Below are 27,999 nucleotides of genomic sequence, written 5' to 3'. Positions count from 1 at the left end.
CGTTCGTGCCGCAAAGTAGTTGACAAGGCTGTAGGCAACGGATTGTCAAATTAGCACAGCTACCTTATTCTCTAGGAAATAAATAAACTCCATACTTCATATATTCTGTATAGTCAGGCAGTGGGAAACGAACAGGGTGTCCTGAGGAGGACGACCGTGGAGAGAGAGAAAAGGGAAGGGCCGTGAAATACGGAAATCTCTTTTCATGGAAAAACAGTGCCCTCTGGTGAGCGTTTCGTTGATCGCAAAGCCTGGTTGTGTTTCCTGTCCCCTTCTCCTTTGCCTGAGCGAGCGATGGACAGTGAGACAGATCAGAGCCACCGTGGGGATGCCCTTGGCCCCACCCCACCTGTATGGCGGGCAGGTCCATGCTACTCACACAGGTCCCCAGCAGCCCCCTGCAGCCTGTCCCTGAGGATTGCAAGCTCCCCACCGTGGGTCACCGGGTGGTAATAAGCCCCACAGGGCTGGGCTGCCTGCTTGCGGAGAACACCTGTGCCTGCCTCGGCCTAGACCTCCTGCAGAGGGAGCGAGCCCTGCGCTCTCCTGGGGAAGGTCGTTGCAGATTTCTCATGGCTTGCAATCTGCACTTCCTTTCCTGCCCTACCAGGTTGCCTCCCTTTCTTAACTGAAACAGGGGTTGTCTGCACCTGCCGTCACCAGCCTTCCTGCCTTTTCTCCCAACGTTTTTCATTCAGGCGCCTTCACCCACCCCTTCCGGGGAGCCCCTTTCAGTTGCCGAGCGTTGCATTTGTCAGCAGCTTGCCGTGGAGGTGACCAGTGAGGCGTGTGCGCAGAGGGGCACAGCCAGCGGCTCTCAGCCACTGCAGAATTCCCAAGTTTTCGATAAAACAAGTCAGGGCCGCACCGATTGGTCTTTCGATTGGCCGTTTGGCTGTGCGGTTCATCCACCCGGCACTTGCCAACCCGTCTTTTCGGCTGAGGAATGGCACCCCGTGTGCTGCTAGGCTGGGGACACAGCGAGTCTCCAGCTCTGAGCTTCTGGAAAGGAGAAAGCCTACAGTCAGGTTTCTGTACCGGAAACACTAGCCACAGCAGACTCCATCCTGTTTTGCTTTTAATAACGCCGAGACAGCTCGACCCCCTGAAAACTGTTTTTCCATCCTGTGCAAACGTAGGTCTTCCTGGGTCTGCATGTCTCCCCGCACCTCGGAAGCCGGGCATCCTCCAGCTGATGGAGCGTGTTTGAGACCAGTGGGTCCCCTTTGAGGTCCCGGTGGTCATGGCTTGCTCTCTGCAGCCCCGACCTCACGACCCCTGGCTTCCCTCTCTCCCTCTCGCTGCAGGTTTCTCCCACTCGGCGTTCACGTTCGGGATCGAGAGCCACATCAGTCAGTCTAACATCAACGGGACGCTCGTGCCGCCTGCCGCCCTCATCTCCATCCTGCAGAAGGGGCTCCAGTATGTGGAGGCCGAGATCAGCATCAATGAGGTAGGTGCACTCTGGGCGGGCGGTGACCCGGCTCCCATGCCCGCCACCCCCGGGGACCGACCTGGGAGAGCTCAGAAAACCGGCCCGATCCTGCAGGCTGAGCCCTGAGGTCTTGGACAGGAAGTGAGGATGTTTGTTTTCTCACTTGGTGTTAGTATTTTATTGGCTGAGGGGATGAGGGACTCGCGGGAGGAAGCTGCCCGTGCCCCTTACACAGGAGTGTTTTCCACGTGTGTGCAGACTCTCCGGCTATTGGCCTGTCCTGCAGGGCTCCCAGTCCATTCCCACGCCTGAAAACCACACGGGCACGCTTTCAGCTACGTCACCCATCCGGGCGGGCGTTCGCCCTGCACGTGCACAGAAAATGCTCTCCCTTCCGCGTTCTCTGAGTGGCTCAGAGACAGAGGGACCCTGAGTCCCGTTCCAGGTCTGTGTGTGACCGCGACAGAGGCACAGTCAGACAGTCGGGGAAGCAGAGACGGTGGCTGTTGTGTTCAAGAGGGTTTCAAGCGATGGTTTCAAGATTAATTGTGTTCACCGTAGAGCTGAGGGCGGGAAGAATGGGACACTATTTGTCCATTTCAGTTGTGCCGATCTGCTTGTGTCGCCTCCCTCTTTTTAGACTGGGGCACAGTGAGTAGCGCAGTAGCGGTCCAGTTTTACACCCTTATTTTAAATGGGTGGTTTTAAAATTTTTGGTTTAAGACCGCACTTCTCACCCTCCCACTTCCACCTCGTGCTTTGCTTTTGGAGTTTTCTACTGAAGAGCCTCAGGGCTCCCTGTGACCTCCATGCCTTTCTCGGCGTCCCTGTTATTTCCTCCACACTTTCCACTCAGCTTTCTCCCGGCACTTTCTTCTGTCCCAGACTGCCGCTTATCCTGTCATCCACCCCACCCCACATCGCCGACACCGTCAGGTGTCCATGTGTGCGCTCTGTACCTCCAAATGTCCCAGGGTCGCCATCCTTGAGTGACGCCTTCCACAGGTCACACCACCCTCGGACTCATCTCCTCGGATCCTTCCGGACTTTCCTCCTTCCTGCCTTCCTTGGAACCGATCTCATCCTTACAGGCCTGTCTTACTCATCGCGTTGAACGCCACTTCCTCTATGGCTTTCAAAATTACAAAAGTATAATGTACCTTGCATTCCGTCACCTGCGCGGTCCTTCGCCATTTTCCAAAAACTCACGTCTGTAAAAACAAACACTTGACTTTCTGCCTATTTCGTCCCTGTTTCCTTTTCCTGTTTCCTTTTCTTACATTGGATGCCGGAGGTCTTCCACCGGTTCTTTGAGGCCCTATCTAGTCTCTTTTTCCACCAAACCACCATGTGGGACCCCACAGGACCCTGGCAGCTCTCAGACGGTGCGATGCTGCAATTCGTTCTCCCTGCCCCCTGCCCACTTTCCATCTCTTTCTTGTGTCACGCAGGTCTCATACTTTCTCTTCCTTCACAATTCAAATTCCGATACATCTAGAAGACAGTAAAAGACCCTGTGATTTGTTACTTGGTTTTCAATCATCAAAAGTGAGACGTGTGGTTTTAGAGTTTAAACTAGGAGGTGTTTTTATTACTCTGGGCCTTTCCTGCGTTTTGCAAAGTAGTCCCACAGTTGGGACGTGAATAGCTGCTGAAGGAAGGTGATATGCAAGCGTGCTGACCAGTTGTTCAACTCCGTGGCCAAGGATAAGGGTGGCTGGTGAGGTGACGGCTCCTTTGTTCCATGTTCTGTATCGTCTCATATTGTTTCCTTATTTCAGGTATTGTAACCAGAAGTCAGCTGGGGTGATGGTTCATGTACAGACCGCTGAAACTCGTGCGGTTCTTCCTACTTTCTGAAGTAGTTCAGATTCCGAACACAAAAGCGTGTTTGCACACCCAGCACACACAACCCTCAGGCACGGAGTTTCGTGTGACTAACATTTGGGGCGCTAAGGAGAGAACTTTTCTCCTGTATCTCCAAGTGTGTATGGATGTGTTTTTCCACTGTAGATGGGAAGCAGAGACTCAAAGCAAGTTAGAAAAGAAGAATCAGAACTCATCAGTGCCGTTGTGGGTACAGGATGCCTAGGTTTCGTGCACACCCTGAGCCCAAGAAGGCTTTTCAAAGGGCATCGAATGGGCGTTTGATTAAATCATATGGGCAGATGGACGAGGCATCAAATCCTGTTAGTGCAGGAATTTTTCATTTGGGTTCAAGGTTTCTGAAGACACGCTCTCCCACGTTACAAGGTGGTTATTTGCAGACATCCCGCAGTTGTCCTGGCCTCTGAGCAGGTTTCTCAGCCTCGCCTCTCCTGGCACTTGGAGGCTGGGTTGTTCTTTGTGGGGTGGAGGCCGTCCTGTGCTCGGAAGGGTGTTTGGCAGCGTCCCTGGCCTCCACCCACGTGATGCCACCAACATCGCCTGTCCCAGTTGTGACAACCAGAGCGTCCCCAGGCATTGCCCGAGTCCCCTGAGGGGGCACAGTGGCCACCCCCTGTTGAAAACCACTGCGTCAGGGAGAGTACCTTTTGCATGAAATAAGGTGGAAGAGTTCAGATGTCCCTTACGCCCCAATTCAGTGTGGTGTTTACCGAATACTGGGTCTCCCCCGGGGTCAGCCATTGTTACACCCAGTCGGGCGCCGCTGCTCACCCTCGCCTGCCCCCGGCCCACCGCCGACGCCATTGGCATCGCCCTGGGTGCTGGCTTCCTCCACCGTCCCCGCGGGCCACTGTTTCCGCACGTCTGTCCTGCAGCCGCCTCTCCTGGAGGGCGGAGTGCCAGTGCTGGGAGCCCCGAGGGCTGATGGCGGTCCCTCGGCTTTCCCCACAGGATGGCACAGTGTTTGATGGCCGCCCCATAGAGTCCCTGTCCCTGATCGACGCTGTGATGCCCGACGTGGTGCAGACGCGGCAGCAGGCCTTCCGGGAGAAGCTCGCTCAGCAGCAGGCCACGGCGGTGGCGGCGGCGGCGGCAGCCACGGCAGCGACGGCTGCCCCCGCGGTGACAGCGGCCCCGGCGGCCACGGCGACAGCAGCTGTTTCCCAGCCCAACCCACCAAAGAACGGAGAGGCCACGGTGAACGGGGAAGAGAACGGAGCCCATGCAATAAGTAAGTGCGGGCCCCGGGCGCTGGCGAGCTTCCGGCGGCTTCTCTCTTGCGTCTGAGTCCACAGGGCTCCTTCATTCGGGATCTGCCTGCTGTGTGTCCCTGGCCTTTGCTTCCTGTTGGGCCAGAAGGACGTCACACTCGGGGTCTTCATCCGAAGCCTTAGACGCGACGTGCGCTACTCACACATCCTCAGTTTTAGGAGCTCGTGCGGCTTGGAGCCCTCATTGCGTACGACAAGAAGCACCGTGTGACGACTACGGTCACACACAGTGTTTCGTTTGTGGAGGCCCCCGGCCCCGTCACCCAGCCGTCCAGCGTGAGGGTTTCTGGCCAAATTCTGGCATAACAGGCACTCGTGGTGACTGAGAGGCCCCGGGAGGTTAGTTCCTGTTAGGTCGTCCCCCAAAAGAACGCGGCAAGTAAGTCAGAGAGCTGGAATCTTTCCCCAGAGAACCCGAGTCTACTTTCGCGCGCGCTGCTTCTGAGTTCAGAGGGACTGCTTTCAGGTCAAAGTTCAGAGCGTGCTTGTGCATGCACGCGTGGGGGAGTGTGTGCGTGCGTGCGTGCGTGCGTGTGTGCACATGTGTTCTGCGGCGTGCATGAGTTCTCTTATTTGAAAATGGTTTCCCTCTGAGCAGCCGTGCAGCGCCACCCGTCCTTGAGGGTTGAGTTGACCCTCAAGGTGTCATTGTTTGACACCTGACCCGATGGTGTCCTCCCGTGCAGCTGGCTTGCCCCCTGCAATGAGGCTGCAGCCTGCAGCCCGGTCCTCGCACACCAGGCACAGGCCAACAACTTCTTCAACTCTCTCCAGCGAGGGAGTCAGGTCTAGCACGGAGTGCAAAGCCGCTGTAGGCAGTAATGCAGATAGGTGACAGTAGGTTGACATAAAGGCCATCTGTCTAGTAAAACAAAAACGCTTCCCACCAGCGGCTCCATAATCACATTAACAAGGTCCAACATGGTGGCCGGGGAACGGAGAAGAAGAAAGTAGGTGGCTTGCATCACAGGTAGTTTATTGGCTGTCCACTCGCGGGGATCTAACCCTTGCGTTTCCAAAATTAAGTAGGAAAAAAAAAATAATTATCGTCGTTTTCCTAGTCTTCTATTACAGAAAGTACATTGTACTCGGTGAACTTTGAGAAATGGCTGCTAGGACAGAAATTTTGCCAACTTTTACATTTGCACTGATTTGTTTTAAATCCTAAGAAACCGATGGACATGGCCACCGTAGAGAAGCGTGCGCTGTAAAGCACGCCAGCAGCCCGACATATGTAGGCTGCCTTTCGTGAGTACCTGTGGGGTGCCTTTCGTACTCCGCCTGGCACACCCTCCAGGGGTGTTCAGTGTCTCCTTTGTTTCCTGAAGCCCGCCACTACCCACACGTTGCCCCATGGCTGCTGCAACGCCGGCTCAGCCAGACCATGGTACCTGAAGTTACATTTCATTCTGAACGTCAGGGACCATTTTTCTTCTGCCACTGATGAGGAGAAAAATAACCATTTTCAAGGTGGTCCTCTGGAGGGTGGCATTGGGGGTCACCGTCACCAAGCTTACCCGGGAACCCGGAACCCAGACCCCATGATTCATCTGGGATTGGCTTCTTCGGTTAGAAAGCCTGGTGGTTCTGCTTGGCTTGAAAAGTTTGACACAAAGGTGGCCCTCATAAAAAACCAGAGTCTGAGTCCCAAGAAAACAAGGCAGTTTGAAGGCAGAGGGTGGAAGGTGGTGGGCGTTCTGAAAGAATGATGGCATCGACCGGTGGGAGCTTCAGAGATAAAGAGGTGACACCTCATGGAGGAGCTCCCCGATAAAATGCCTCGTTCTGTCACCAGCACGCGAACCAGAACCAGCTGGCTGTTATCGTCTCTGCCCACTCTTGTTCTGGTGGTTGTTGGACATTAGCCTGGCCCTGTTTATAAAGAATAAATCATCACGTTTATTCCTCTGTCAGATTTGCACACTGTCGAAGTCCAGGTCGTATATTTACGAAATTCCACAAAAGCCGTGATTTAGTTCTAATCATCAGAGATGAGAGTACAGATTGTACTTAACAGCGGTGTGTTTCCAAAACAAAAAATGCCCTGGCGGTGCGTGCGTCTTGTGTTGGTCAGTCAGCCCTGCGTTCTTTTCCTGTTTCCTACGACAGATAATCACTCGAAACCAATGGAAATAGACGGGGACGTTGAGATTCCGCCCAACAAAGCCACCGTTCTCCGGGGCCACGAGTCTGAGGTGTTCATTTGTGCCTGGAATCCTGTCAGTGATCTGCTAGCTTCTGGGTAAGCATGTCAGGCTGGGGGGCGCTCCGGGGCCTGGTGGGTCTGAGATGTGGCCCTTCTGCCTCCTGGAACAGGCGCTCCCCTCTGACCTGTCTGGCATCTGCCCCCTGTGTGCAGACCGACGCCGGGGTACTGCCTGCTGCTCTCCTCTGGGTACGTGACTATGGAGCAGTCCTCATTCCAAGCCATGTTCTCAGGGGGGTGGGGACCGCAGCAGACATTTAAAAATCACTCTGCACACACCTGCAACTAATAGGATATTGAACGTCAACTCTCATTTAAAAATTAAAAACATTTTTTTAAAAAAAAAAAGGGATTGCACCTGGGAAAATAAAGGAACGCCCTAAAATAAAATTACTCGGGGCAACAAAGACGGTGAGGAGACAAACACAGAGAGTGAGTGGGAGAAGGAAGAGGGACGGCCTCGTGCCAAAGATGCCTGACCTCGCCCGATGGGAAGTAGGGGTGCGCCGAAAGCTGAATGCGCTTGTGGTTTCCTTCTACAGATCCGGGGATTCGACTGCAAGGATATGGAACCTTAATGAAAGCAGCAACGGGGGCTCCACCCAGCTCGTGCTGAGGCACTGTATACGAGAAGGGGGGCATGACGTCCCCAGTAATAAAGACGTGACCTCGTTGGACTGGAATGTAAGCCTCTGCCACCTCCCCGACGCTTCACCATCCGTCAGACCCGCCAGCCGCCGCGGCGAGGGCTGCGGGATGTTGCCCGTGGGTCCTAACCTCATGGGTCGTCCGTTTCTGAGTGCTGACCAGGCTGGTCGGGCAGACAGCTAGCTGGGTGTTCCGTAGCCATGGCTTTCCAGCGTTTATACACGTCTGCAAGATGCGCCTGAGGGTCTTTTTGGGGGAGCCTGTTCTGCTGGGACGTGTGAGGTGCAACCAGGCAATGGTGACTTTCCACCTTGATATTTCGGTGGCAGGCGTTACGTGCATTTATACATGGGACACACACACACAGAGCTCTTTATACGTTCCTCGCCTTTCTCACTTGTTAGAGTGTTTCTGTACATCGTGTCATGTCATCACAAACTCTGTGCTTCTCTGTATGCAAACATATTTTTCAAAGCTCACCGAAGTCTCCAAAAGTCGCCTCGTAACTTTCCGTATTGCATTTTTAATGATGTCATCAGGGCGTATGGTTGCAGTGTGCTTTCCTTGCTCCCTCGTCGGCTTGGTGGTGATGTCTTATGTGTTCATTTAAGAGCCGCATGAGCGAAAGTAGTCACGTGGGCTTGTTGAATCTTTTATCTGGGATCCAACCGATGGTTGGCGTGAATAGTCTAGCCCCCGGATAAGGTGAGAGGGTCTCTTCGCTTTGTTGCAACTGCCCCTCCTAAACTGTTTTTGTTGGTCTGTGTTTCTTTCTGGCCTGCAGAGCGATGGGACACTGTTGGCTACAGGTTCCTACGACGGGTTTGCAAGAATATGGACGGAAGATGGTGAGTCTCGTGTTGGGGTCGGGAAGAGGCGCGTTGGTATGGGAGTCATGCAGTGAACAGGCGGTGGCTTGGAGCTCAACATGTTTGCTGTTGGTTTGTTTCCCACACAACAGGTAACCTGGCCAGCACCTTAGGCCAACATAAAGGCCCCATTTTTGCGTTGAAATGGAACAAAAAGGGGAACTACATTTTGAGTGCAGGTGTGGACAAAGTGAGTATGAACTGAAAATGCATCTTTGATCTATAGATGATTGTTTATTTTTAATCTCTGGAGCACATCGTGGTTTCTTTGAATTGTAAGGCTTTCTGCTTTCCCGTAAGAAATCAAGAGGACTTGTTCAGTTCTGGGTTTTGGGGTTTTGATCTGCCCGTTCATTCATAACATATCGTCTGTTGACGGACTAGACTGCTCAACAGACCTTTGTACAAAGCTTCTGCCGTTTATTTGCGGTATATAGCTCAGTTGAAGCCAAAAATATTCTGACCCTTGGCAAAAAACATTTGCTGACATATAAACCCATATAAAAAACATATACCCATGCCAGAGTATAACTCTGCAGGTCAATGAATCGTTCCTTCTTTCTCTATCTTTTAAGCCAGTGAGCCCTTCATTCAGACTTGGCAGCCTAGTATCTAAGATTTAAAAAGCTGAGATGTAAAGGTTCTCATGGAACTAGCATCGAGTTTTCCGCCAGACAGCCTAATTCAGATATTACCGCCCTTTGGCTTGGATGTGGCTGCTCGTCCATACTGCTGATGGGGTTATTGAAATAACTGGCGCAGGCGATCACGCACCTTTCATGAGCAGTCTCCTCCCTGTGTTGGCCCATTTGATGCTCCAAGATGGGAGGCAGGCCCGGGTGAGATGGATCCCACTTCACAGAGAGCCTTACTAACTTGCCTGGGGATGCCCTGGTGGGATGGAGGTGGATCGGAAGTCAGATCTCGGATCGCCAGTTATGACTGCCCTTTCAAAATTCTAGAGAGTTCTTTCCTTGCTCACCTCCTTCTTGCCCCATGGAACGTGAGTCTGTGTGTGTGTGTGTGTGTGTGTGTGTGTGTATTCATTCCCTGATGATCTATTTTTACCATACCAGCTGGTGAGCTATATGGTCAGTGAAAAGGCACATTTGCAATCCTGTTCATCTCTGGTTCATGCACTGTCTGCCATTATTAGTCAGCCATGACAGGAAGAGTAACAATGTGCTTGAAAGTAATACCCAGGGAGGCAGTTGACCTTCAGTGGATGCGTAACCTGAACTGGCGAAAGTCGAGTCCGGTTCTTAAGAGCTTTTGTGAAATTAATGTTTTCCTGTGTCCAGTGTATATTTAATGTAAACATCAACAACGTGCTACGATGGGTGATGTAATCTATGACATTGCATCAGGATTGTGCAGGGCTTTATATACGGGGGTGCCCAAAAAATGTATACACATTTTAAGAGATGTTAACGCTTTGGTCAACGTGGCTCAAGCAGGAGTTCGCCGTCGTCAGAAGTGTCTAGACGCTGATGGGAACCACTCTGAGCACCTCTTGTCATGTGCAGAAGTCACACATGACTTGTATTCATCTTTTGTTCTCGGTATATATGAATACGGTTTTTTCCTTTCTGAAAGTGTATGTACATTTTTTGGCACCCTCTGTTCTCTGCAGTGCCAGATTTGTTTGTGAGCGGCTATATTAAGAAAAGAGTTAGACTCCTCCAAACAAACCAACAGAAGCTGTTAATTGGACTAGAGCTGACCCAAAACGTACAGAAGCAAGTTTCTCAGCTGCTCCGAGCATCTCCTCTGAAAATTTCTACAGTCCACACGACTTATAACCACTTCTTCCCTAGATGAGAGCTTTACTTTCCTTAACGGGGTGTACAAGTTGCGGCTCAGTTGAAAACCCCAGCTGATTAAGACCTAACCCCAGCGGTATTCACTGAGCTGCCTCCAGCTACTTCTTTTAAGTGTCTTCCCAGGATCCATAGGTTCATAAGAACTCACGATTTACTTCATTTTCTGGGGCACGGATCACTTTTCCCCTTAATTCTAGCCCAGTGAGTCGCCGCCTCACCCGGTGTGACTCGATACCTCTGCTCTGTCTGGTATCCTGGGCTCTTGGAGTGACCGTCCAGGGCATTTTCAGAAATGCCCATTTTTGCACCTCTTCATTTGGAAAACTGCCAGAAAGACAGTTAGATGAGCTTCGTGACAGGTTTTTCAACCTGTAGCAGGTAAGGGGGAATCCCCACCAATTCTGGTAGTTTTCCAGGGACCACCTTCGGCTGCTGTGTCTTGTGGAGGACCCACCAGCATGTGTGGCTGCTGAGTTTTGTGAAATGTGGCCGTCCAATTGGGACGCGTAAAACAGGCTGGGCTCGAAAGACCCAGACGAGACAGAGAACGCCAAGTATCTTATTAGCAGTTATATGTTGATTCCATATTGAAACGATCCCATCTGGGCCATCCTGGAGGGGAGTAAAATACGTCGTTAGAATTAGTTTTACCTGGTTTCTTGTTCTAGCGCGCTCACTAGCAGGCTGAAAATCTCCCATGTGGGTCCCATCCTGTCTCTGTTTGGCAGTGCTGGCTTACACGGGAGAGGGGCTCACTGCCTCTTCTTGTGCCACCAAGTTTCGTAGACAAGACTGGACGAGAAGAATAGTGACTAACTTTGTCTTTTTGTTTGCGGGCCACAGACGACAATAATTTGGGACGCCCACACAGGTGAAGCTAAGCAGCAATTTCCGTTTCATTCTGGTGAGTTTCTTTCTTCTCGTTTTGTAACTCACAAGTAAGAGTTCAGAGTCCTATAAAGTGTCCCGTGAAGTAGCCGTGAGTGTGGAGGAAGGCGTCCATGCTGTGTCGCTGGTGGGGATGAAACCGTTTCGTGGTCAGTGTGGCTGTTAAGGTTTGCAAGACACAGGTGCCCCAACGTCAGAAGTTTAAAAACGCAACAGTGAACCAACCATGGAGCCATGTGGTCTCCTCTCTCCACTCTCCCGAGGGTGCTGTGTTGGCGGGTGGGGGGTAGGGTCCCTGAGAGCACACTCAGAGTCTCCAGTTCTCTGGGAAAACTCCCAGGAGTCGCATGTCGTCTAATTCACGGCTAAGGTTTATTACAGCGAAAGGACACCAGGCAAAATCAGCCAAGGAAAAAAGTGTGTGGGGCAAAATCCAGCATTTGCAAAGGTCTTCTCTCAGTGGAATCACACAGGCCAGGCTGGATTGCCCCAGAAACTAGTGGTGACAGCCCACGTGAACAGTGACAGGCCATGTGCCAGGAAAACCGATTCCACACTCAGTGCCGTGGGCTGGTTCCATCAACACCCTCTGCCTTGCTCATACCCAAACTGCAGACTTCCAGAAGGGAAGCGGGGGTTTGGCATAAACCATGTTGCGTGCACAGTTTAGGCACCGAAGCCTTTCTTATCAACTGATAAGGGAATGCTGAGAACCTTCTGGAAGCCCAAATCCCCAGCCATGCCAGCAGGCCTTCCTCCAGACAACAGGTCAGCCATGCGGTGGGAGGTGTTTCCTGCCGGTCGGTCGTGTAGCTACTGCTGTGGACCTAAGCACGTCCCTTTATGTGTTGTGGCCACAGCAGGCCGGCCACGTGGGACAGCCCAGAGTCTCGAGATTGCACTTTCTCAGATTGCCACCTGACACTTCATGCTGTGTCGAACTCAGTGCTGTTGCTGCATGCAGCCTTCTAACTTAAAGACGGGCGACCACCCCCAGAAGTATAGGCTGTTAGAAGAAACTAGCTGAAAGTTGACCCAAGAGACAACATGCCACTTCCTTTCCCAGGAAATGTCTTCCATTTAAAGGGAGTCACAGAACATCTGGGGTGAATGTTTGCTATTATGTCCCATGTTCCCGAGACAGTGTTTACAAGGGAATGAGAATGTCTTTCCCGACAGGTAGTCGGGTGTGCAACAGGTAGTTGTCACCTGGTGACAACTGGACGGGAGGGCTGACCCCAACCACTGCCCGTCTCGGTGCCCAGTGAGGGCTGCAAGCAGCCGCCGTGGGTCCGGAGGCAGCAGACTGTGAGGAAAAGTCCCCACGAAGCCTTGCCACGACTGTGTGAGGTGCGGACGCCGGCGTCTGTTTTCCCACGTGGTACGCCAGATACATCTGTTAGGGCTGCCAGTGAATTGTGGTAGTGGTGTGGCCCTTGTATGACAGCACGGGTGACGCGGAAATGGCTGGACGCAGTACAGAATGCGTTTCCCCAGCAGGACGTAGGCACAGCTGAAAATGCAGGCAGCTTGGGATCTCAACCTACATAAGATGTGTGTTAGAATATGTATGACATGCAGTTTACCACTAGTAAATACTAACCACACATTCAGAGTGTGTGCAGCCATCACCACTGTCTACTTCCAGAACATTCGGTCACCCCATGTGGAGACCCCTTACCCATGAAGAAGTCGCTCTCCGTTGCCACGTACCCCAGTTCCTTCCTGGCAACCCAGTCTACAAATTCTGAGAGACTGTCTTCTCCATGCCAGACGCCTGCGCTCTGGGCTGTGCACATCCAAACTGGTAGCAAATGAGTCTAGTGGGTTTCTGTTGCATTTGGCCTAAGTGCCAAAGCGTCCCTACTTTTGTTCTCGGGAAGGTTCCAGAACCTGATTACACGAGGTGTGCCCATCCCTGTTTCTTCTTCATGGGGTCCCCGACCCCATGTTTCTTCTGCATGGAGAGAGCAGCTCACCTATCGTTTTGCTGCCCACAGGGCAGACCCAGGTACCATTGCTGGGTCAGGAAGTTTCAGGTGTTCCTGGCTTTTTTTTTTTTTTTAGTGTCAGGCAGTGTGCTAAGACTGTTTAAGGCAGAGGAAGTGTGCTCCTTTTCAAGGTGAAACACAGGTAGTGAGAGCTGTAAGGAGCACCTTTCGGTAGCATTTAAAAAACTCCTTATGTGGTGGGATGACCAATTGCCTTGCCCTGTTGGGTTCCCCGCAGAGTCCTGGTGGGGAGGCACCCTCAGTCTCCGTCGGCAGGAAGTGTTAGCTCAGGGCCTGACTGTGGAATCCCACTCAGCCGTGGAAAGGAACAAACTACTGACAAGCTGTGGATAACACACAATATTTGGACAGGTCTCAAGGGCATTCTGCTGAGGGGCGCAGGGGGGCACTAGTCTTTTTTCAGCAAAGGGCATGTGCTGTACAGTCCCCTTTCTGTAACATTCTGGAAATGGCAGAATTGCAGAGATGGAGAACAGCTCCGTGGAGCCAGAGCTGAGGGGTGAGGGGTGATAACGAAATGGCACGAGGGAGGTGTTTGGGGTGAGGGGACAGTCTGGCTGTTGACTGCGGTGGTGGTTACACAGATGGGGGCCCCTGTGAGCAAGTGGCACAGCCCTCCACACACACAACCATTGGGGGGTCCCGGCGATGGCTCCACGGCAGGGACCTCTCTGTAATCTTGGCATGTTCCTGTAAGCATTTCAAAATTCAAAGTTTAAAAAAAAGCAGCAGCCTTTGCGTGCCTGGGGCGGTGCTGACTGTTGAACCTTCCTGCCCACGTGTGGGCAGGGAGGGCACACAGACCCCCCCAGAATAGCTTCGCCCTGCTACTTGTTGCTCACCCACACTGAATGGTCAAATCACATGGGGGGAGCTGCAAGGGTTCTGGTGTCACGGCCCAATCAGAGTGGGCCCCCCCTTGGGTTGGCAAGGGTCAGCAGACGTTAGTTTTTATGGCCAGGTGCTGCACCGGCTGCCAGACTGTCACATTTCCAAGTGTAGTAACTGCACGCCTGGAAGGCAGGGGCTGGCCCAGGAGTTCGTGATTTGGCTCGTGTGGGCTCTGCCCTCTGGCTCTCGGGAGGGACCATCGTCCTGACCGAGCCGAGTGGTTCCCTTCTTCACTCCACTGGGCATGTGTGGGAAGGGTGCCAGGCACCGTGGGGCTCTCGTGAAACACTCTGCTAGGGATGTGACCCAAAAACGATGCCCTGTGATGCTGAAAAACCCAGGGCCGTCAGCCAACTCCTTACCCACAACTCCCCCGCGGGGATGGAGGAAGCTGGACGTGGAAGCTGCCGGGGTCCATCCCTGCAGTTACCCACCTATGGAAGAGACACACACGAGGAGGGTTGAGGAGGGAAAGGGGCAGATGGATGACTAGTGTATCCTCCCTGTAAGCCGGATTCTCCTCCCAGGTCACTGCTGACTTGTCTTTAAGAAGCACACGTGAGACATGACACGTACTTATGTGTTGATCAGTTGATGAAAACGTGTGACCAGAGGCTTGCAGGAACTGAACCCGCTGTTTCTTCTAGAAGCGAGGAAGTGTCGTGAGAGAATAAGGGTGCTGAGTAGTCTGATGGGGAGGGGGGCTCCAGACAAAGGGGAGCCCCCGTGAGATGGGGGGTGAGGGGGAACATCACCATCCCCAAAACTCTCAACACAGCTCTCAGAGCCACCTGGGCCTGAGGAAGGACCCAGAGAGGAAGCTCATGACAAGTCCTGAGCCCTCAGCCGAATTGTGTCCCCCAAGGGGCTCTTGTCCACTCTAGTTATCTTACATCTGCGGGAGATTTTTACATGGGGCTATGTGGAATATAGGATAGGAAATCTTTTTCCTCTCCTTTTCTCTCCTCCCTGTCTAAGACAATGAAATCAGACCATCAGTGGTACTCGTAGAGGTGGGAAGGTATAGGAGCAGGTAGCACGTGACGTGCCTGCTACCTCCCCTTTCTCACCTGTGCCCGGGGCGGTGGGTGGGAGGTGGGGGTAGACTGCACACCCAGAGCCCAGGAAGTGTCCCCGGCTCACTCTCCCTGGCATCTGCTCATCCCTCCACGTGTGACAGGAGGTGGCTTTCAGGTGTACGAGAGAAAGAGGCTGTGTTCACACTGCGAACCTTTTTTCATCATGTTACTACCTAAGGCTCCTGGACGGTTCCTTCCACTGTCCGGAGTCAGTCGAGCCGTGCACCACTAGTAAATGCGGTGTCCTTCGTCTGTGCCCCGTCCCACAGCCCCTGCTCTCGATGTGGACTGGCAGAACAATACTACCTTTGCCTCCTGTAGCACAGACATGTGCATTCACGTCTGCAGGCTTGGCTGCGACCGCCCAGTCAAAACCTTCCAAGGACACACAGTAAGTGCAACTTCTGACGGGGGTACTCAAGTTCGTGAGGGTGTGCTGGGAGGTGACAGCCGTCTCCTTTATGCCTCGGATTAAAAGATACTGCGACCGCAGACCACCAGTTCTTCCGCAGCTCTTTGCCGCGTGGGCTGCTGTAGTATCTGAGGCTGTTGAATTAACCCACTTATGGGCAGGCAGTGGAGACCAAGCTGACCCAGATGAGCCCGGTGTCGGATTTTGCCGGAAAGAATTAAAGTAGCTATTATACAAATGTATGAGGACATAAAGGAAAGCATGCTTGTAATGAGAGAATAGATGGGGAATGTCTGCAGAGGGAGGGAAACGTAGTCTTTAAAACAAAAAAAGTCAAATGGAAGTCTGTGAACTGAGAGGTATTACGTCTGAAATGAAAATCTTAATGGATGGGTTTCACAGCACATTGGAGATCGCAGAAATAAGGCTAATGGACCTGAAGCGAGATCAGAGAAATTAGCCAGTTTTCCTAAGTTTGGTGGGAAACGTCAGCATTCAATCTAAGAAGTGCAGGCGCCAGCCGACTTCTCATAAATTCCTTAGCACGCGCATGAGGCTCTTGGTAGCCTTTCCAGAGCAGATCCCTGTGTCCAAAACACCCTATGCCAGTGCTCCTGGAAGACCTGCTGTGTTAGAGCACCTCACCTGCAGTGCTCCCCACCTTCCACTCTCTCACAACACCCCTTTGCACTAATATAACCGACATAAGTGCCATTGTCCTCAGCGTTTGCTTCTTTCCTCGGTACTCACCTTTCCCAGCTGCTGTCCCCACAGGTCCCTGCTTCTGAAACAAGGTCCTTTTCGATCATAGGCATCCATTGTCCGCTGACATCTCATTGTGGCTATAAACTGATCCTTCTCTTCTATTTTTCTGGTCGTGATGTGTTTCTCCTCTAACCCTGGGCTATGCGACCTCCAGCTGTCTCATTTGAGACTCTCCGTCCACACACCATGTGGCTCTTTAAATGGGTCTTATTTGCAGCTCTGCATTCTGCACAAGACACGTGCTAAATGTAGTTGAGTCTGTTTTTTTCCTGGGACCTGGGAGCTGTTCCTGGATGCTTTCTGGGAACTGGGACTCGGGATGCAGAGGGCACGAGAGAGAGCCCACTCTCAGGAAGCAGTTTCTGCCACCCTGGGCACTGAAGGTGGTTTGGCTGGGGACAGTCAGTGGGTGGGGACCATCGTCACCTTCCCGGGCCCTAAGAGTTCTGTCCCTGGGTCCTGTACTTACGGTCAAGCCACCCAAGCTGCCGTTGTCCCTGGATCAGCACCTCTCATCCAGCACCAGGTTCTCTTGGTGTCCTCCTTGATCCACTTTCTCATGCACATGTGTGTACACACACACACACACACACACACACACACCCCAATCCAACCTTCTCTGTCCCGTGACTCACCTAGTGTCCTGGACGCCAAACTTCCTTCCTCCCTTTTTCCTGGGCCATCTGCCATTGGTGCTACATGGAACACAGATATGGCCTTGTCACTTCCCTGCTTCACACCCTTCAAACTCTGTGTCCTTCGCCACTAGCATGACCATAAAATTGATCATTCAAATCAGAGCACGGAGTGGGAGATTCATTGTGAGTGCGAAATCCCTTCACTGTTAGGCCAGGACAAGCATGAGTGGGGGCTGTCCTGGGCACATGCGACCCTACAGGAAAGCCATGTGAGCAGCCCCCAAAGCCATCACCCTGCTCCCACCGTTTCTCTCAGCTCACCACGCCCAGCATGCCGTCCTCACCTGCAGACTGTGGCTCCTTCGTAATCTGTGGTTCCCTTCTCCCTGGCCTATGGGTGTATTTTTCTTCAGCCTCCAGAACTGAGTCTTGGCACCACCTGGCCCCCAGAGCTGGAGGGCCACCTGCAGTCTTTTCCTTCTGCCGCTACAGCACTCCACGCCCACCTGCTGGCGCTCTCCACTCGGCTGTGTTGCAGCATTTTGTTGACTTGGCTCTTTACTCTGGGTTTCGAGTCCCCTGCCCTCCTGGAGGATTATGTTTCTCTTACGTGTGTAATCACAGCAGTTACCTGTCTGTGTGTGTGTGTGTGTGTGCAATTAGGTCACGTCATCTTCAGCCTGGGTCAGTCCCTACTTGTACATCAGACACCTTATGTCTTTATTTCCCTCCCCCTCTACTGAGCAACCAAAGAGAATTATGTTGGATTTAGGGAGAGTAGCTGTTGTATTAAAAGTGCATAGGAAAGTGATTTTCAATGTCAGTTTTAAAACAACTGTGGTCGTATTGGTTTTATGGGCTGTGCTTATTCTATGTAAATTCATGGGGCAACCTTCCTGGTTGTGGTTTTGTTTTTTTTTCTCTCTCTCGCTCAGAGAAATATGGATGAGGGTGGCTGGTTTTGTATGGTATATGGCTGTGCTTTTATATAAATGAGAAAGCAGAGTAAGAAAAAGAGGAAACGTATTTGTCGTTGGGATGATGGGCTTGCATCTCCAGGGTTAAGTGCCGAAGAGACTCTGCAGCGATGACAGCGCGCTTCTGCCCCCTGCTGGATGGTTGTGGTACCTACTCACAGACCTTTATTTCTTTTTAAAACCCTTTGCTCTCTTTCAGAATGAGGTCAACGCCATCAAATGGGACCCTTCCGGCATGCTGCTAGCATCCTGCTCTGATGACATGACATTAAAGGTAACGTGGTCTGGTGGGATGGGCTCTTGGATCCTAGACAGGCCCGTGTTCTCAGGCGGGTCTTCCGTTCCCTGCTGCTCCGGCTGGTGATGGTTGTGTTACGAGCACCCTTTGTGCCCCTATAGTTTCTGCCATTGCTAACTCGCTGCCTCACTGTCACCAGTGAACTGCTGTGGATCAGTCACAGCCCTGCTAGCAGTCCGTCCCATCCCTGTGGCCTTCAGCACCGAGGACCACCTGCGTCTTGCCCAACCCGGCGGATCGTCCAGCCACAGGCCCCGCTGGGTGCTGAGCTGCCCCAGGGGCCAGAAACCTAATGAACGCTCCTAGAATGACAGATGTCAAAAGCATTCCCGGGTGGAAAAACAGCATTTGCTCACATTGTTCCCTGTATGTTCTCTAGATCTGGAGTATGAAGCAGGATACGTGCGTCCATGACCTTCAAGCTCACAGCAAAGAGATATACACCATAAAGTGGAGTCCTACTGGGCCAGCCACCAGCAACCCAAACTCCAGCATCATGCTAGCAAGGTAATGAGAAAGCGGCCTGCAGCCCAGCCTCACTGCCGCTGAGCTGGCAACACGGCCAGCAAAACCTCCTCGTGTCCAAAGGGAACCAAATGGTGCTAAGGTCTGTTGTGAATTTGTTGACTCCCTTCCAAACTAAAAGGGCATGCCAGGTAGAGCTGTCCAGTGACACCTGTTAACCACGAGGCTGGTAGGACGGTTGGTTATATGTCCAGGCTTCTAACCCTTTGCTTTGTGCAGGGTTTTATTACAACAGAGAAAGGAAACACAGTTGACTGGGGACCTTGGCCTTCCTTTATCTCGGTTCAAGTGGGAGGTACAGGTGGTGAGAATTTTGAGTGTGGCAATAAACGGTTCCTAGCCTTAGGCCAGATTGGGCTGAACCACTGATACAGTGAACGCTTGAGGGCACCAGCATTGGAGGGAGTGGAGGGGCCCGTTACCAGTTAGTCAAACTCTTCCCAGGGAAAGAGTGGTAATAAGTGACCGTGCTGGCCTCCCCAAAACCACCTCACTTTAGGCTGCAGTCAACAGAACTGTCTGGTCCCGACGTTCATCGGACCCATTCAGGATAGAATGTGCCTTTCTCCATCCTATATTTTTCTTTTCTGTGCTTTTTCTCAATTTTTATAACAGTTTGTTTGGGCCAAACTGGAGATATGTTAGGAAGGAAGGTCCCAAATGCTCAGGAGAACGACGCTTGTGCAGTTTCTTTTATTTATGTTATGTTTTCACAATAATTTTTTGTTTTCAAATAATTTTTTCATTTCCAGTTCACATTCAATATTACATTAGTCTCAGGTGTGCAACATAGTGACTAGACATTTATATACCTTACAAAGTGATCTCCCAATAAATCTAGTCCCCACTTGATACCATATATAGTTATTACCATATTATTGACTATATTCTCTACGCTGTACTTTACATCCCCATGACTATTTTCTGTCTGCCAATATGTACTTTTTAATCCCTTCCCATTTTTTACCTTTCCCCCCGACCCCCTCCCATCTGGCAACTTGCATCTATGAATTTGTTTCTGTTTAGTTTGTTTATTTTGGTTTTTTAGATTCCACATATAAGTGAGATCATATGGTATTTGTCTTTCTCGGTCTTATTTATTTCACTTGGCATAATACCCTGTAGGTCCATCCATACTGTCACAAATGGCAAGATTTCGCTCTTTTTCATGGCTAATATTCCATTGTTATATATATACCACATCTTCTTTATCCAAACTTGTTTATCAGTGGGCACTTAGGTTGCTTCCATAGCTTGGCTATTACAAATAACGTTACAAACCTAGGGATGCAAATGTCTTTTCGAATTAGTGTTTGGGGTTGTTTCAGATAAATACCCAGAAGTGTAATTGCTGGGTTCTCATTTGTCTCTTGTTATAGCCTTTGTTTTAAAGTTTATTTTGTCTGATGTAAGTATTGCTACTCCAGTTTGTTTTATTTTTCTCGTTACCATTTTAAGGAAATATCTTTTTCCATTCCATCTATGTGTGTCTTTCAATCTGAAGTGGATCTCTTACAGGCAGCATATGTACGGGTTTTGTTTTCTTACCCATTCAGCTACCCTATTTTTTGTTTGGAGCATTTAATCCATTTACTTTTAAAGTGGTTATTATTGCCTTTTTTTATTCATATTTTTTATCTTCTTCCCTTTAATATTTCTTGTAATAGTGGTTTGGTGGTAATGAACTCCTTTAGCTTCTTCTAATCCGAGAAGCTCTTTATCTGTCCTTCGATTCTAAATGACAGCCTTGCTGGGTAATCTTGGTTGTAGGTCCTTACTTTTCATCACTGTGAATATTTCCTGCCAATCCCTTCTGGCCTGCATGGTGTCTTGGTGTGGGCCTGTTTGGGTTCATCTTGTTTGGGACTCTCTGCACTTTCTGGGCTTGTATGTCTATTTTCTTCACCAGGTTAAGGAAGTTTTCCATCATTATTTTTCCAAGTAGGTTTTCATTTCCTTGCTCTTTTCTCCTTCTGGTACCTCTATGATGCTAATGTTGGTACACTTGATGTTGTCCCAGAGGCCCCTTAAACTCTCCCCCTTTTTTTTTTGGATTCTTTTGCTGTTCTGATTAGGTGCTTTGTCTCCCCATTTTGGCTGCCTCCCTGTATTTTTTTCTAAGTATTAGGTAGGGCTTCTATGTCTTCCGGTCTTAGTGGAGTGGTCTTATGTAGTAGGTGACCTGTGGGTCCCAGTGGTGCAGTCTCCCTGGTCACCAGAGCTGGGTGCTCCAGGTGTGTCCCTTGTGTGGGTTGTGTGTGCCCTCCTGTTGTAGTTGAGCCTGGGTTGCTGTTTGCACATCAATAGGAGGGATTGACCCTGGAGCTGATTAGTTGTGAGAACTGGCCATGACTTTAGTGGAGGAGCTGTGGTGCTGGGGCTGACCCTATGGAGCAGGATTCACTTTAGTTCGGCTCTGGTGCCTGCCCAGTGTGCCCTTTGGGTGTGTAGTTCCCAGAGGTGGCCAGGTGATGCTCTGTCTTGGTCTGAAGCCACCCTTTGGGTGTGCCAGCCCTGGGGTTTCCCACTGCAGACCAAGTTTATTTTCTACCTGGGCCCTGCTCTGGGCCACTTGGTATGAGTCACAAATCGATCTATACTTGTCTTCCACTTGCACGGGGCTTAGAGGTGCCTGGGAGAGGCTAAGCTATAAGCCAAGGCCGACTGGCGCTAGTGCCAGGTTTAGGGCTGCTCAGCCAGAGGTATGGGACATGCAGAATCCAGATGCTGCTTCTTTGATATTTGTGAACCTTTAAGAGATTTTAGGAAAGTCTGCAGCATGAGCCAAGACAGGTCGTTTGTACATAAAAGCCACTGGAAGAAGCTTGGGTGGGACCGAAAGTTGAGTGGGGTGGGGTCTCTGGGAATCACCAAGGCAGGGCAAAAGATGTTAGCCAGGTTGATGGAGATTGAGATATGGCGCCCGTCTGCCAGACTGGGTGAGGGGAGTGCTCAAGAAAGGAATAATGTCTTCTGCCAGCACTTCTGTCTGGGAGAAAGCTGCCCCCTCCAGCCGTCGTCGTAAAGCCAGACAGTTCACTCACTGCCCGTATGTTCCTGGTGCCTTTCGAGCTGCTGCCCCAGGTCTGGAGCTCAGAGGCAGTGAGTCCATCAGTGAGTAGGTCCAGTGTGACCCCTTTAGAAGGAGTACCTGGGGCTCCAGCCGCCCTCCAGCTCATTCAGCCACAATCCCCACTGGTTTTCACAGCCAGAAATTATGGGGACTTCTCTCCCCAACACTGGAACCCTGGGCTAGGGTGGGGGCGGCTGAGACCCCTCAATCCTCCAGGTGGACCTCTGCAGCCAAGATATCTGTCCCGATTTTTAACCATCGCACATAAGTGTAGAACCATCTTGTTCTGTGTTTCCACCTCTCCTACCAGTCTCTGGGGTGGCTTCTTCTGTATGTCCTTAGTTGTAGGGCTTCAGTTCAGCTGGACTTCGGGCGATTCTCAGTGATGGTGGTTCTGTAGTTTAGTTGTAATTTTGATGCGGTTGTAGGAAGAGGTGAGCACAGCATTTTTTAGTCCTGTGTTTTAATAAGAACATTTAGAAGAACAAGCTAAAGAGATTCTGAGGCTGAATGCTCAGATACTTAGGGGTGTGGAAACCATGATCCAGACAAAGATGGATGCTGGTTTAGCCTGGAAAAAGAGAGGGCTTGGGAGGGATGTCTCATCATTACCAGGAAGCAGCAGTGAGTTTATTCTGTGTAGTTACAGAGAATGGGATTTTGGGGAGAAGTGACAGGTGGCACAGTTCTCCTGTAAATAGGAGGACCCCTCCATCTTTGTAGCATGGCATTGGGGTGGGCGGCCTTGCCAGCAGCAAGGATTCTTGTTGCTGAAAGTACTTGACCCGAGGTTATGTCTTAGAAAATACTGGGAGGAATTCCTACATCAGCCGAGAGGCTGAACCAGAAACACACGAAGGCCACAGTTCTCTTATTTCAATTGTCCAAAAATCCACTGAAATGGCTATAATAGAGAACACACTAGAATCCGTCTTTGGTGGCTTGAAAGGTGCTTTTGTATCATGTGGTACCTCATTACGAGTATTAATTATCCTTTTAGTCGACAAGTATAAAAGGGGCATACCAGCGCTTAATGAGTCCCTGGTGAGAGAAAGAATGCCAGATAACAGTGTTGTAATCTGTACTGTTCTTCTTAAATTTGAAAACAATTAAAATTTGTAGCTCGGGAATGTGACTGCATTTTAATTAACTTTTGTTCAGTCAATTCGCTATTTTTCCAAATAGTAGTGATAAATGTGTTTTAAATTATGGGAGCATTTTAGAAACTATAGTAAATATTCTCTAAAAGTATTCATATCTATGGGAAATGCAGAAACAAATAAATATGGATATCAATTTATTTCCCCAATAACAGCACCAGAGAGAGAGAGAGAAGGAGGGAGGGAGGAAGGAAAGATATATTTTGTAATTATGGCTTTGTTTTCAATATATCTTACAGTTTAGGAGAGACAAAGCATACCCATTTATTGTCTCTAAAATGTAAAAGCTACGAAAGGAAAACGTGATGCCTATTGAACATCTTGAGAAAACAAAGAAACCGGTGTGTTTCTATGGTGATGTTTTCTCTCCTGTCTTTCCAGTGCTTCGTTCGATTCTACAGTTCGACTGTGGGATGTGGAGCGAGGTGTGTGCATCCACACGTTAACGAAACATCAGGAACCTGTCTATAGCGTTGCTTTTAGTCCCGACGGGAAATACCTGGCCAGTGGCTCCTTTGACAAGTGTGTGCATATCTGGAATACTCAGGTAATCAATCCCCTGATGCCTTTCCCAAAGTAACACCCAAATAGTCACATTTGTGGGGACCCGGGCTCAGAACAGGAACGTGTGCTCAGGAATGAGTCACTGAGATGGAACCTGGAAGCAAAGCCGGCTCCCCAGGGCGACCCCAAGGCGAATGCCATCTGCCCCGTGCTCCATATGGGCTGGGGGTCTTCTGTTCCTTTTACTGAGTTTTGTGGCATGAAATCTTCTAACTGCCTCATCCTTTTCTTGGGCACAAGCTGTCATCTTGGAAAAGTGATGCTACCCCCCAGGTACTAAAGTTGAGGCGAGAGGCGTCCTTCCACCCACAGCTTGCAGGGGGCTAGCCAAGGGGCGAGGCCAGCCCTCCCCTTATCCACTCCACACCCACTCCTATAGCTTCCCTGTGGAGCGAACTGGGGAGAATGAAGGAGTATTTGTTTGCTGCTGTCGTGCCAGTTTAATGTTTCCCATGAAAATACTTGATGTTTGGGTAGCCAGGGGTACGTCAATATTGGGTTGTCCTGACATCAGAACTGAAGAGACAGTATTTGAATAAATGTCGCCACTGTGGGTATTGGTGGCCACGCCTGAAGGTGAGAGAATTCTGCACAGAGGGGGGCGGCATGGGAAGTTGTAGAGTGTAAGCATTATGTTGCCCAGGCAGCTCTGGGTTCTCCTGCTAATGGGAGAGAGAAATGGTGTTGTGGTAGGAGCCACTGCAAACAGCCAACCGTCTATTTTGTGTGACCTCAGGATGGACTACATGGTCTCCGATCCCCCTTCCTGATCCCCTTAGCTTAGGTGACATCAGGTGGATTTGCATTAAGTCCAGGCCCCTTGTGGCAGGGGGAGGTGGTAGATGAGCCCAGGTACCTGGCATGAGGTAGGGGGTCCACGGAGACCCCAGGCTTCCCAGGCACTGCCTCACAAGCCCACGTCCTCTGGGAGGAGCAAGCCGGTGGTGGGCCCTGCATGGGCCCAGCCTGACACCATACCATACACTTTACAGCCCTGGGTAGGCCATCGCAAACATGCATCCCGGGAATACCGTGCAAGAGTCTCTTTCACGAAACACCTACTAGAAAGAGCGAGGGGTGGATTTGTAACATGACATCGTAGAAAACTGACGTCATCAGTTAGGGAGTATCTACTGTCAGCAACTCATCAAATCGTCTCCATCCTTTCTGAGAAATCACAAATCTCTTTGAGACATTTTAAAGCTTGCTTTGATCCTCAGCGAGATGGAGACCTTTTCTGAATATATATATAAAATGTTGGGTCATTCCCTCCTCACTTCCCGTCATAGGGATGGCCGCCTCACAGTCCCCACGGCCATCAGTCACTGGCTGGAATGGCCCGTGGGAGGCCTGACCTCAGCCAGAATGTTGGGCCAGATTCCCTAGGTCAGCAACACTGCCGTGGCAGGACGTCTGAGGGGCGCGTTTCTGCGGAACACTTCCATGTGTTCGAGTATTTTCGTGATCACTTGTTGGGCAGCGAGAGGAGTGCCTCCACCACTCCTGTCAGTGCACCCCTGTCCCCTTGCATCGTATGTGACGATTGCTTTGCTTTGCTTTGCAGAGTGGGAGTCTCGTCCACAGCTACCGAGGAACGGGCGGCATCTTTGAGGTGTGCTGGAATGCTCGAGGGGACAAAGTGGGCGCCAGTGCGTCCGATGGCTCTGTAAGCAGCACCTGTGGTTTGCTGGGGAGGGGAGGGGACGGGGGCGGGAAGAGGGAAAGCCGGGGAGCTGGTGCCTGTGTGGGCCTCCAGCGGGGTGCTGGGTCCTCGTCTCGAGGGTGCTGTGGGGTGAAGGAAATTTCTGGGCTGGATCCCACTGGGTTGGCACCACGTCTGACAAGGGCTTCTCTTCCTTCCTTCCTTCCAAAATTCCTTCCAGTTGACGTTTTCTCAGTGAAGTTGGTGGTTCTCAACTGGGGCAATTCTGCCCCCGCTGAGGACATATTTTGGTTGTCACCACTGTGGTGGGCGTGCTACTGGCATCCGGTGGGGGGAGACCAGGGATGTTGGTAGGTCCCCACAGCACAGAAATGCCGGCCCCAAATGTCACGGGTGCCACGGCTGAGAAACTTGCTCCTGGCTTTGCTCCATGTTTTGTGTCCCCAACCTAGGCCCTGTGGTGACAAAGGCATGGCCTTTCTTTCCACAGGTCTCCCGGGTCGGGTCCCAGGGGCCCTATTCTGCTCCTGTGAGATGTGGAGCTTTTTGTTTTGCCCCTGCACTTGAGGTTGCTGTGACCTCGCCATGAGCTCTGAGGCAGGGGGCAGTGGGCTGGCTGGACGAGTTTCAGCATCACCCCCAAATGTTCTCCAGGGCCATGTGCTCAGGCTTGGGTTGTCCTGTGTTCTGCCACTAGGTGTCTGGTCTGTGACACCTGCCGAATGCTGCTGCCACCCCGTTAGATCCTGGCATTGCTCTGCCCTGGCTCTCCCACTCCATGCTGATTGCTTGGGGTTGGTTGCTCAGACGATCAGACACTACCCTGTTCTTAGAGCTTCTCAGAACCTTCACGACTGTGTGCCGATAAAACTTTATTTATAAAACAGGAGTGGTAGGCCAGATTTGGTCCATGGGCCATATAATTTTGCCAACCTCTGCTCTAAAGGCTCCTTTGTGTTGTCTCTGAAGATAACAGGCGCTTTCTCTTTCCTTCCAGGTGTGTGTTTTAGATCTGCGAAAGTAAACACAAAACATTACGGGAAAAAGAAAAGACTTCTAATGGACCAGCTGTGAATGTGTGGGGTTGCAGCACGCTTCAGACACAATTCTGTCAGCTCCAAAACTGTAGGAACGTGACTTGCGTTAGCGTGTACTTTGAAATCAAATCATCCCTGGCCACAGGAGTCTGTATTTTTTCGTAATCCTCATCGAGAAGTTTAAAACAAAAGTGTACACACAGTCATCCCAGAGGGGGAAAGAATGGTTTCCACCTAGAACATTCCACCTGGAAAGCATGAAGCCCGCAGCTAGACAGTGCATGGTTTGGTTCCCATCCAGACAGGCTCTGATACCTGAGAGGGGAGGGGGGCGTAAAAAAAAGCTGTGCCAAAAAAAAAAGAAAGAAAAATGCTGTGATAAACCAAAAGAAGGTGGAAAAGTTCTCCTCCACGTGGTGGGTTGTTTTTTCCCCCGAACAATTTGGACACTACAGTTACTCTCGCAAAGGATATTCCAAGACCAGTTTGTACCGATGAGATGTGCAACTTTGTAATCCCAACACTTCCTATTTTCCAGAACCTTCTTTGTCCAGTGGTTTTTCTATCGGCTGGAATCCTGTCGTCAGGGGGCGTTCCATCTGAGATGGAAACTGTTTTTGGTTTGTCGCTTGTTCCCGGTTCTTGCCTGTCCTCTCCGCCTTTTCCCTCTGTTGCGTGTGGTCTTGATTTGCAGTAAACCCTCAGTAGACGCAGCCCCGTGGACGCCGTGACAAAACCTTTGAAGACAGCCTTCTCATCCCCACCTCCACCCTCCTGCCGTCCCCCCCCTCCCCTTCACCCTCTCGCTGTCCCTTTATCATAGTTGCTTCAGATCTTAGGTCTCAAGGGCACTTTCAGCACGTGATAAGTGCTTTATGTAAGAAGACAGGGCAGGGGGGCTTTTTACAGGAGAAAAAAAAAATGACCTTATAAGAGAAAGAGCCCGGAGTATTTTTGGAAAAAAAAAAAATATTTTTATGTTAGAACAATTTTAAAATCCTAAAATGGCCATCAGACAGAGAGAGCTTTGTGTGGTTTCATATTTAAAAAAAAAAAAAAAATTTAGGAAGACACAGCCAGGGTCCAAGGTAGCTCTTGCCGTTCCCACCGGCTGCATGAAAGGTGGTGAGCGTGTGGGGTGGGGTGGGCTGGGGACAGGCTCCGTGGGTCGCCACGGAAATGGGCTTCAGCCCCAGGCGGACATCCCGGCTGTTGCAGCTCAAGGACCGGTGGCATCTCTCGGTGTGTGTACCTGCACGACTGCAGGCGAGACGTGACGAATGAAGCGCTGAGCCCGGAAGCATACCCCAAACCAAACGGAATTGAAGAAGCCATCGAAACCGACAGCTCAGCTCCCTGCGCCTGTTGGTGACACTTTGTTTGCAGTGCCGGTCATTTCCCCAAGATGGGCAGCGGGGCGAGTCCTTGCAAAGCTGACCTAACGACAGCCGTCGGGCCTTCACGGGGGTCGAAGAATGAGGGAAACGAACGGGGAAGGAAGGTTTTTCAGTCCTGAAGGTGAATTCACGTACACTGATCATTTCTGCCGTCTTCGTCACTTCTTGCTCTCCCAAGAGACTAGGAGCAAGATTTTCTTTTTTAAAATAATGAATCTTTTTACTGTTTTTAAAAAATTAAACGTGGCTTTGTGTTCCTACGGGAGTTTCCTTTCATTGGATCAGGTGACCTTTGTACTCGTGTTGTCGTAACCCAACACTGACCTATTTTTAAAATGAGCAACGAGGAAGGACCTGAAGATGGGACATCTTCTCTTACTGGTTTTCCTGCGGGCACGGAAGGGACGGGGCCGTTGGCCAGGCCAGGGGTGCTGGCCCTGGGCAGGTTTCAGCCAGGTGTGTGTGTGTCCACAATGACATG

At 50.9% G+C, this 27,999-nt stretch overlaps 1 protein-coding gene across 1 annotated transcript in view; it reads left to right on the top strand.

Annotated features, from left to right (window-relative positions):
- Positions 1 to 27,774, top strand: part of TBL1X (transducin beta like 1 X-linked) — a 179,880-nt gene extending 152,106 nt beyond the window's left edge. Inside the window, exons 6-18 of the mRNA XM_033104859.1 lie at positions 1,308 to 1,453; positions 4,274 to 4,553; positions 6,703 to 6,835; positions 7,342 to 7,483; positions 8,232 to 8,295; positions 8,409 to 8,506; positions 10,983 to 11,043; positions 15,279 to 15,400; positions 18,001 to 18,075; positions 18,479 to 18,606; positions 23,239 to 23,404; positions 24,986 to 25,087; positions 26,082 to 27,774. Coding sequence (XP_032960750.1) covers positions 1,308 to 1,453; positions 4,274 to 4,553; positions 6,703 to 6,835; positions 7,342 to 7,483; positions 8,232 to 8,295; positions 8,409 to 8,506; positions 10,983 to 11,043; positions 15,279 to 15,400; positions 18,001 to 18,075; positions 18,479 to 18,606; positions 23,239 to 23,404; positions 24,986 to 25,087; positions 26,082 to 26,108 — 1,544 coding nt within the window. The 3' untranslated portion in view covers positions 26,109 to 27,774. The remainder of the gene's footprint in view (positions 1 to 1,307; positions 1,454 to 4,273; positions 4,554 to 6,702; positions 6,836 to 7,341; positions 7,484 to 8,231; positions 8,296 to 8,408; positions 8,507 to 10,982; positions 11,044 to 15,278; positions 15,401 to 18,000; positions 18,076 to 18,478; positions 18,607 to 23,238; positions 23,405 to 24,985; positions 25,088 to 26,081) is intronic.
- The last annotated feature ends 225 nt before the right edge of the window (positions 27,775 to 27,999 follow it).

The sequence above is a fragment of the Rhinolophus ferrumequinum genome, chromosome X (assembly GCF_004115265.2).
Source record: "Rhinolophus ferrumequinum isolate MPI-CBG mRhiFer1 chromosome X, mRhiFer1_v1.p, whole genome shotgun sequence".
Taxonomy (NCBI): Eukaryota; Metazoa; Chordata; class Mammalia; order Chiroptera; family Rhinolophidae; genus Rhinolophus; species Rhinolophus ferrumequinum.
This window is presented reverse-complemented; position numbering and strand designations above follow the sequence as displayed.